At 35.0% G+C, this 11,330-nt stretch overlaps 1 protein-coding gene across 1 annotated transcript in view; it reads right to left on the bottom strand.

The window, feature by feature from the left end:
- Positions 1 to 8,829: 8,829 nt before the first annotated feature.
- atrn (attractin) overlaps positions 8,830 to 11,330 on the bottom strand; it is a 176,170-nt gene continuing 173,669 nt past the window's right edge. Inside the window, exons 28-29 of the mRNA NM_001353962.1 lie at positions 11,165 to 11,279; positions 8,830 to 9,352 (exon numbers count right to left, since the gene is read on the bottom strand). Coding sequence (NP_001340891.1) covers positions 9,228 to 9,352; positions 11,165 to 11,279 — 240 coding nt within the window. The 3' untranslated portion in view covers positions 8,830 to 9,227. The remainder of the gene's footprint in view (positions 9,353 to 11,164; positions 11,280 to 11,330) is intronic.

The raw sequence follows: 11,330 nt of genomic DNA, 5'->3' as shown, positions 1-11,330 counted from the left end.
TGTTTGTGTGTCAGATCTGTCAATAAGTGACAAACATTGCACTTGTTGTTATATATTTAAATATAAAAGCTCCAGTTTAGTCATTTCTATGATTTTTTTTTTTTGCACTTTTGCTCTGTTGAAACATGATATCTAAACATTACACACATCTAACAATTACACAGATCTAAAAATGACTAAACATCTGTTATACAAATAAACTTTTTATAGTAAATACACAGACTGAAGGCATTTATATAAACATAGGATCCATCTATTCAGTTATTTATCATTTTAAATAAGTTGAAGCGATTACCTGTCTACAGCAGTTTACATCTGTCTTAGTTAAATAAGTTTTACTTTTGGTTTGTCACAGCGCACAATGTCGATAGTAACACAAAACCAGATTATTTCTGGGGCTGATATAAACATTGAAATATATCAATCTGTCTGTTGTCCTAAGATGGAAAATTAAGTCAGTCACTCCAATGGCCCGCTGCCAATTTGAGTTTGAGACCCCTGGTCTACAGCTTTTGAGGGATTTATACTGCATATACTAAAGTATTTACTATTTAAAGGTTTAATAACAGACCTACAGTATACTGATATTTATATGTACTAATAAGAAGGTATCTCTCCGAGGTGTCTGTGTCTATCATTAGCATATAATACTGAAGAATCTGAAGCATTTATTATGTTTATACACAGTAGCCAACATTTAAATCAAAACCTTTTATCAAAACATAGGGTGTTAAATCTATTAAACAACTCTAGTCTTTCTGGTCATTCTGGTATTTGAATAAAAAAGTGGCCCCTACAAACGTTGACTACTGTATACAATAATGGTGTTTACATACACTGAAAAAAATGCTGGGTTACATACAATCTATTTGGTTTGCAAAATGTATAGAAAAATCATTCAAAAAAATTAACATTTACTCACCCTGAAGTGGTTTCAAAACTGTTCCTCTTTTTTTTTTTTTTGAACAAAAATTAATATATTTTGAAGAATGGTTAAAACCTGTAACCAGAATTCCATAGTAGGAAAAAACTAATACTACAGAAGTCAAACGATGATACAATTTATTTTTTTATTTTTTTTTTTTAAAAAAGCATCTGTCATATGTAAGGTGTTTATATATTATACTTAACTATTCTTTTATAGCATTTTAGTGCTCTCTTAAATATCTATTGGATGTGATGTTTATAAGTATCTGTCTGTCGGTATGTCTGTTTTATAGACTGTCTGTCTGTCTGTCTGTCTGTCTATCTATCTACATACAGTTTTTTAACCATCAGTACTATATTGTTTGGAAGTTCGTGCTTGTATTTCAGAAGGAACATACTTGTGGGCCGTCGATCAGCTCAAGCTGAGGGGGTAATGAGGAACTGAGGGAGTGAAGTAACCCTCATTTATTTGGAGCACAGCCACTGCAGTGCCATCTATGTGCATGATCTGGGTCAGCACACACATCTACACTGTCCTTCAGCACGAACAACCCACAACAACACCAAACATGCAGTAACAGCACTGAACATCTATAGAATACAAGCAGTTTAGTCTGTAGGAATTTAGGTGCATGGTCATGTGAGACAGTTATTATATCCTATTGATTTTTGTGGTTTTTCGTATCAGGAAACTATACGAAAAAGACAACTGTATGGTCTTTGGCAGGTTTTAAATATGAAAGTCTCTATAAATCTCACAACATGTCATCACTTATATTAAAGTAATCATGTTTTGATCTTAGTCTCTCCGCTCATTCTGCAGGAGTTTTGGAGAATTTTTTGCACAGCTTATGCCACAGCATTTTAGTCAGAATGAGCTCTGTACTATTGCAACACTGATTTATTTATTTATATATTTAGTTATTTTTTTTTCTTTTCAGCACTTCTGCTGTACAGTAGATTTGCTGGTGTGCTTAGGATGGTTGTCCTGTTGCATAAACCCAGCTTTAGCTGTCAGATGGGCATTGGAGTCAAACAAAGTGCTAAGATGTCTGCTGATGATCAGTTCAGGTGTTTGACTAAGAATAACGGTGTCTGATTTATTTTTGTTAATATCTTTTGTTGTTGTTCATCTGAGGTTTTATTTTCCAAGTTTTAAAACCTGCCAAAGATCAGATCACTTTTTACGCCCTGATATGGAATAACTTGGAATTTCACAGACAGTGAAATAGCGAAAACGTCTTGTTTATTTTGTAAATAACTGAACAAAAAATGAAAAATTAAGATACAAATTATACCAAATTTCATTTTTCTGGTTAAAAATTATGTCTGACCCATTCCCCTTCTTCCGGACTCCTGCCATCTCATTTATCACAATCTGATGTCTACAATAAAGAATGTTTTCAAACAATAATCAAACAAGTAATATTTAAACTAATGTACAAAAATGTCAGTTTTGCCTTTAGGGTGTGCTTTGAGGTGTAGTCTGTCACAGTTTTTATTTTAAATTTAGTTTTTTTTAATGTATAAATTTAAGTGAAACATGTTTCATGTACACTAAAAAAGGCCGGGTTCCACACAGTCGATTTGTGTTGAAACAACATAAATTACTAGTTTTTACAAATTCAAGTGGATTGATCATAAAATTATTACGTTGTTCCCCCCAAAAAAATCAAACTGAACAATCTCTTAAGTTAATGAGAATCAGCTGTCGTTCAAGAAAAAGAACAAAACAAACTTTTATATATATATATATATATATATATATATATATATATATATATATATATATATATATATATATATATATATATATATATATATATATATATATATTATTATTTTTTTTTTTAGGGGGGAGTGAGGACCTCTGCAGGGCCCCATCGCAGTTTGTGCACTGTGTGCCAGTTGGTTACACCAATAGTCCTATTTCACATGACTGTATATACTTATGTACATTGTAAAAAAGCTATTAATAAAAAAAAGTGAGTAAACCCATTGTCTTAAAAATGACAAGTTTATTTTTCTTAATAAAAAGTAAGCATTTCGGTTTTAACTTATAGCTCATTTTAACTTATAGTTCACTTAACTTATTATTTATAATTATGCATGAAATTCATTTACTTAATAGTTTGGAGGCAGCGAGGTTACTCACTTTTTGAAAAAATAGTTTTTTTTACAGTGTATGCTGACATTTTACAGTCATTGCAACCATATCCAAACTGCAAACACTACTAAGTGTACAGAACTGTAAAGTATAAAACTGAAAGATTTTAAACTTTCCTCCATTTATTTATGAATTTTTCCAAACCTTTTACTACACAGAAAAATATGTAATTACAGTTATCGCAATGATTTATGTAATGTATAAAAAAAGCAAATCAACAGCATTTACTATCTAACAAATGTACTACAAAAATAATGCCTGAAACTCCAACCATCGAGTTCTTATGAAGCTAAATGCCAGTGCAAGTACATTACCTTCCATTTACAGCCTCAGCAAATGCATATTCACAGCAGTATGAAGTGTGAGCATCATGTCGCATACTGACCTGGTAAACATTAGAAATCTGTCAAAAGTAAATCTTACACATCAAGATCACACACTCAAATCTAATCTTACCTTTTATATTGGTTACATCATCCTTGGATAGCCCGAGGCAGGGGTGCTCTGGAGATGTACCTTCCTGCAGAGTTTAGCTCCAAACCTGATCAAACACAACTAAACCATCCAAGCAGGGTCTGAAAGAGCACTTGGTAATTAAAGACAGGTGTGATTGATCAAGGCTACAGCTGAACTCTGCAGGAAAGTACATCTCCAGGAAGAGGGATGAGCACCTCTAGCCTGAGGGTTAGTAAAGTAACAGCAAATTTAAATTGCATTTAAGAAATAGTAAATACGTATAGAGATCTCTGTGTGACAAGATTTAAAGTAGAAAGCTGTATGTAAAAAGATGTCCATACTTTGTTTTTCTAGCTTTGCTAGCTTGCAATCATCCTCAAACTTTCCATGAAATAGCTGCAATATTACAATTTGTAATTACAAGGCTGAATGGCTCGGTTTGACAAATACAAGCATTGTTGAAAATGTTTGTTAGGACAATAAAACAAAGGCATTTTGCTAAAGGTCCATTTGACGACTTCTGTAATAGTCATTTTAAAGGACCAGTGAAATAAAAATAACAGTTTTTTTTTTATATGTTAGTGTCAGTAAGTTCATTTGAAGGATATCTATCCTCTTGTTAAATCGAGACATAAAATACTGTTTCCAGGTCAAAGCTGCTACTCATTTGAATTGAGTAAATATTCATTAATGACCACTTTTTAGTCATATCACTCACTGAATTTTATATAACATCATGATGTACACCTCTGAAGTTGCTGCATCTCAGACAATAATATTTTAACAATCTATAAAAAAGAATCACTTTCTGGCCATTGAATATTATGGATATATAGATTTTGATTTTTGAAAGCATTACATCGCTTTGTAAACATTTATTAATATCATCATCATTTGTTGAGCCTTGGACCCAGAAGCCATTTCACCTGATATCACACTTAAGCGGATAAGCTACTGTGCTACAAAACAGTGGCAAAATTTGCATTTAGAAAATATAAAACTGATATAAACATCTAAAGCTTGCAGTAAAAGGAGCAAAAAATAAAAAATAAATAAAAAAATCACATCACATTATACTTCAGTTTCTCATCAAATTTTGACCAATCAAATGCTCCAAGACACCTCTCATTTGCTTTTTTTCTTTTTTTTTTGATGCGCTTGAGCTCATCAACCACTCTCACTGACAGCTGTGATGAAAAAAAAAATGAAAAAGAAAATGCTATTGCCATTTTTTCAGTCTGCTCTGAAAAGACTCTGGATAAAAGCATATGTCGGCAGAGGAAGTTGTCATGAGTTTGTTTACCCTCATTCGTTTGCTTGATAATGAAGAGATAAGAAATGCATTGCATCTGTCCTGTTGTGAGCTTAAATGTTTACAACAGCACAGTATGCTTTGAAAATAAGCAATGTGTGTTGGGGTTTGTCTTCATCGGCCACTTTAGCATTTAGGCATGTACAGTAGATGTGGTCAAGAGAATCCACTGAAGTTCAGAATGGGAAAGAAAAGCATTTTAAGAGATTCTGAACTAGGCATGGCTGAGGTTGTTGTAAGATGGGCTGCTCTGAGTATTTCAGAAACTAATGATCTACTTAGATTTCAAGCACAATCAAGTGGCAGAATAAAATCACAAAGAGAAAAGATCCAGTGGGTGAAAATGCCAGAGGTCAGAGGAGAATCAGCAGACGGGTTCAACTGATAGAAAGGCAGCAGCATCCTAGGCCTGTTTTTGGCTGATGTACAAAAGTAGACAAGCCAAACATATTCCTGTTCATGCACAGTGTTTAAAGCCGACATAAAATGGAAGTTAAGCTTGTGGTTTTTTATATTTTACACTATCATGACGTGCATCTACTCGAAGGTGTCCTGAAATGAGAAAGAAATAGCAATTTTTCTATTGTGAACGGACTGGATTGTTGGAGGATGAGTGCTGGTAACAAAATGAAAGAAGATTGACGAATGGATGAAGGCGGCGCATAAATGAGACATGCTCTGATAGCCCTAAATGACTGTAAGCCCTGCCCTAAAGGCATTCCATGTGACGAAATTCCAAGTGAAGATCAGTTGTTTCGAGAGGGAGGGAAGGTTATGATATTCAATTAAGGATTCTGAGGGCAAATGAATATGACAAAATAGCAAAGTGCACAGATACGCCATCTGTAACAAGCAATACAATATATATATATAAAAAATGAAAAGCTTTTGATTTTATTTCTACTTTAAATGTACGGTTTTTGTAGCAAAATGTCCAAAAAGCACTTTTGTACTTTACCCCAAATGTTTCGAAGAGTGGTCAAATCCACAAAAAAAAAAAAAACAAAGCAATTGTAACTAGTGGCATACACCAAATGGATCAAATGATGTCACACGCCATCGATTTTTGATTTAACAGAAAACAGAGAAAAACCAAAGACACGTTCATACCGTATGTTGTGCATTTTATTAGACTGCACAGAGCAGCATTATAGCAGAACCCTAAAATGTATTTAGTATGATAAAACAGCACTGTCTTATCCCCATGTGTTCATGAGCAGAAAAAACTGAAGCAGTGGACTGAGCATAAAAAAAACTGCTGCTGCTTTTGTGCAGCATATTACTATGATTATAAATTTGGAATACTTTAGCTTATCTATTAACATCATTTTTGCAGGAGTCCCATTAACAGTTTTAGTCACATGACCGGTGCAGAGACCTGGCAGGCAAATAACAGAAGACTGTAATGACAGCTACACTTTTACCTCCAAAGACGTGCAGCACAATCTGGTCGTTTTCCATCTGTTTAAAGATAAGAATATTTGCACCACATAACAAAAAACAAAAATATTAACACAAACTGTGAACTGCAAGCACTTGCAATCCATATTCAGAGTTTTTCCATATTTTAAACAATTAAAAACCTTCATGTCCCTGTCAGAGCTCTAATTCAGAGATGTTTACATTTATCTTGTGGATATTCCTCAGTGATTTACTCATCTGTGATGCTGTTATAGTGCATACGTGTCTGCTTTTATATTTGGTTTCTTTTGCTAAAATTAACATTTGCTGGTTAAAAAAAATCATTTTGTTCACTTCTGCTATTTATGCACATAACCTGTAAATTAGAATAGAAATTTTATAAATGCATACAATCGTACGAATATTTAATTATATCGTTATAGGTACTATGTTGTTATGGGTCAATAACGCTACCATTCGGCACAAATCCCTAAATTTGTCCTTTCGGCTTGTTCTTCCATGAAGGAATTCAGTATAAAGCACAACATGTGTCCTTGTTGGTTAGTAACGTTACATCTTCTTGCACAACAATAATATGAATTTTTGGATAAAATAAAAGAGAAATCATTCAGCCCGTGACTTGGCAGTCATCAAACACCTCTGGAATTGGTTGAAAGTGAACAAATCTAAAACATTTAAGAAGTTGTGCTTTCATTTGGTTTAAATATTACTTGTTTGTTTTGTTTTGTTCTTCAGTTTTGTTGGTAGTAAACATCAAAACTGTGTGGAAAATGGGACAGCGGTACATTAGGGGAGACAACTGCTGACCACTTTATTAATTTTTCTTAAAAAATTCTTGGTTTTGAATTTAATTCTGTTAGACATGATTTGTATCATAATTGTAATGCACTTTTTGTTGATCAATGGTAAACAAATAAAATAGAAGACTGAATAAAAATAAGTGGAATATGTTCAAAACAAATACTTCAAATCAAAAGGCCAGAACGCTGGTATTAGCAAGACATACTTAATAAAAACGGCCGGTAAATGTAAGTGTTGTGCCATTTCCTCAAGCCTTCGTAAATCACTCGATAGCAAAACCCTGCCAAAGGGGCTCATTAAATAAACGACAGATGAAAACCTAAACAAAGAACACTGCAATTTCACTCAATTTTCACTCAACATTAGAACAAAGCATTAGTCTTCATTTTACCATTTAATTATAGACAAAATGTTCTATGTCATTCTTTATATACACACATAATTACAAGGTCAGTTTAGATTCTCAGGACTTCTTTTTTTTTCTTTTCGTCTTAAAGTAGGCAGCTAGTTTTAAAGTTTGTTCATGACATTCGCCATCTTACATACAAAAAGAAGCTGCAATGCAGTCACATTTCAAAAGCCTGGGATACTCCACCCGCCAAGTGCAGTAAGTCGCTTAACAGAGACGGCATTCACATTACTGTCCATCACTATGTACAAAAAACTTGAGTGCACTTGCTGCTACATTATACATATTAACAAACTACAGACTCTGTATCTACAGTATCACTGTATATAGATGGTGCGGTCGGTGTTTGAGGCTTAGCATTGTGAGAGTTAGCTTCCGTCAGAAGGAAGAGAGACCAGCTCCATTCAATAAACCACTTTGTTTTGTATGCATGACTGCGTTTTTGTTTTCCCTTTTGGGCCCTAGCGAATCATGAAATCTCTTTACATTCGCACCTGATGGGTGACGCAGGCCATGAATTTTCCATTGAATTCATGGAGAGATTAATAACATCCTGTTTGGGCTGTCAGTACTAGGTGTTTTGTTCCGGTCTAGCGATCTGCGTCCCTTTATTCATGGCACTCTAAACGCACCAAGAAGCGGCGAACAGGTCATCTGTGCAGTCTCGGTGCCGCCGCCCACAAACACACACACATATGCCAGGATAATGAAAGATGTAATGACTGCACTGCTACACGCTCTTACATCGGTTCAGATTTCATAATGTCACATTTGCTCACTCTATCTCTGACCTTTCCTTTGCATGCGGCAATCCACTCCATATCCTGAAGAATACCCCCGGTATCCGACGCGGCTCCAGGTTTGTGCATTTGTGTATGCAGATAATCCTTTGCCAGCCCAAAATGACATCTGACATTTTGAGAAACCCAAACAAGGTCCTCACTCGCTCTCATTTCACCCTGCCTGCCTGCAGTCGCCTTTTATTTCTTCCTTTCCCTGAAATGCGCCTGAAAAATGGACTGAGATTTCAGATAAGAGAGGAAAGTAAATGATAAAAGCAAAAATGGAAGAAGCACTGTGATTACGGCAACAACATAAAACACTGATGTCTTCAAAAAAAGCCAACATGTGAAAAGAGGGAACTGGAAAGAGAATGAAAGCACACATGAATTTTCTTATTTGGGAAAATAAAACATGAAAAGAGACGCCACAAATGACCTGTAATGTCAAACGCTTGTAAACATACCTGTCAGATTCCAGTTAGCGCACCAAACATGCACACCAAATTAATTAATTAAATAAAAACAGAATTACACCCGCCATGATTAAAGAGACCCTAAAACATGTCCTGTACTGTATGTGTGTGTGTGCGTGTTAGTGTATATGTGTGTGTTATAGCCATGCAGCCTCTGGACGTGTTGTATATGTGTGTGTTGCCATCAATAAAGATGCAGCAGTGCAAGGATTCCTCCTCCTGATTGTAAAAATGGAATAAAATAACAGAAATAAGTTAAATATCATTAAAGTGACCCAGATTAAGTCCTATCAGTCCGGGTCACGTAAGAGTTTGTTTTCCTGTAGTGTTCTCTCAGGAGACATTCAGTTCCTCCAATCAGAGTCTGCTTGGCTTCATAAACCACGCCCCTTCGCCCCTGCTTCTCTCACAAATGTGAGCCAGTCATAAACGTCTCAGTCATTGCAGGGGTCGGAGGTCAGAAGATGATGGGTAAATGTCAGATGCAGGTGGAAGGCTGTGCTAATGGCTGCTGCTTACGACTGCGCAAGCCTCCAGACTTCTCCTTATATCCCAGACACATCTGCTGAGAGATGTCCACTAATGCACTTGCTACTGCCAGACCTGAGATTACACAGAAAAAGGGGGATTTGTTTAAAAACTTACAAGTTAACCTCATTTAACAATTCAACAAAAGTACATCAAGGAATCAATTGGCTATATGCACAATGACTTTTTATTTCAATCAGCCAGCACCAGGGCTTCCAGTTAATGGTTACAAAATTGCTGCGTTTAAGTTCAGATTTATTTAAAAAACAGCGATCTTTGCTGCTTGGCTGAGACATGATGGGTCTCAGACCAAACAAGAAGTGCTGCATTAAATTCTATTTAAAATATGAAAATTAATTTTACCCAAGTATTTTCAATGGAATTTCAGTGCTGACCTGCCGCTAATGACAAAATTTGAGTTTAATCTTTTGTCTCTTTTTACGCTTTAACAACCAAATGGATGCTAAAGCCTATTTAACTGATTATATTTGAATTACATTACAACATCAATGCTGTAAAAGGAACCTAATGAAATTGAAAATTGTCACATAAAACCTTTACCATCACTGGCTAAAAAATGCTAGCTGTGCATATAGCCCGTTGTGTTTCAAAGAAAAAAAGTGAAGTTATTAAATATTTCAATACAGCAGGAACATATACAATTCTAAATTAATTAGCAATCAATTATTATTACTAGATTTTGATATAATTTATAATTTTTTGTTATCCTAAAATGATGGTTTAATATAGGCTGCGTCCAGAATTGCCAACTACTCGAATAGGTACTACATTTGATTTAAATTAACTACAAGACCATTAGAAAAGTAAGTTGTATTGACTTCATTCTGCGATGTGGAAGTGCGAATTTTGCAATTATTTTACAATTATTTTTTTGAGAACTTCCTATTCAGTTGCCTATGGAAGAAATGACTAGAAATAACAAACAGAAAATGATCAAACTAATTACTCTGCAAACAAGTGTGTTCATGACTATACATAAAAAGTAGAATGAGGCCAGAATTCTTTAACCAAAAATATTCCAATGGCTGTGCTTGCTTGTACAGGAAGAATAAGGTCTATATTAGGACTCGGCGCATAATCAAAAATCGACATTAAGAACCTACAATATAGGTACATTTTTTCAATTACTTTGGCTACTGACTGTGGAGTCACATGAACCCGCTCTGTTAAGACTTTATTTTTTGATTTATACTTCTGCGTGGAACGCACTGGTATGGTCCAGCGCAGCCTTTGTGCGGTCGCATACCTGTGCACCTCTTAAAATATTGTAGCTACACATCGCACATTTGCACTACATTGACGATGACTGGAAAATGCGCCAGAGATGCCTTGAGATGGCATATTCGCTATTACAATAAAATTATTATTTGCATTAAAATATTTATTTACAGAAGATTAAAGAAATGTACTGTTTAAAATATTATTAACAGGATATAAGTCATTATCACATGACCTACCCACGGCAGTCACGTCACTTCCCTCCCATTTATGAATTCTCTCACATGGCATTATGGGATAATGGATGCACACTTCAGAATCTCGCCGGAAGGTCATCCAAGTACCCACTGTTTTTCAAATGCTATGAATTTGGACATACTACACAACTCACATACTGCTATTAATGTACTATACAGTAAGAATCAGATTTCAGATGAAGTCCTACTATTTGTTTTTTTTTTATCATTATGGAATTTTTTACATGTTCAATTTAATGTAAACATCACAATGCTTTGGCAATATATATGTAACATTTGTCATGCCAAAGTTTGAATTGAGAGAGGGAGGGACTATCAACATTGGCAGAAAAGAGCATAAAGATGTTCAACACTAGGTGTGGGGGCCAAATGCATTGGATTGTAGACCCACCTGACTGTCCTGGAGGAGGAATACCTCCGGGGCCTCTGGGTAACCGAACAAAGATGGAGAGCACTGCTGCTTTATTCCCAAAACAGGGCTCCAGAGCTATGGGCTTTGGTACAGACTGAAAAAGGAAATAATAGAAGAGGAAAACAAATTTAAAATCAGACATCCA

The sequence above is a fragment of the Danio rerio genome, chromosome 13 (assembly GCF_049306965.1).
Source record: "Danio rerio strain Tuebingen ecotype United States chromosome 13, GRCz12tu, whole genome shotgun sequence".
NCBI lineage: Eukaryota > Metazoa > Chordata > Actinopteri > Cypriniformes > Danionidae > Danio > Danio rerio.
The sequence above is the reverse complement of the archived record's forward strand: the minus strand, read 5'-3'. Positions and strand labels throughout refer to the sequence as shown.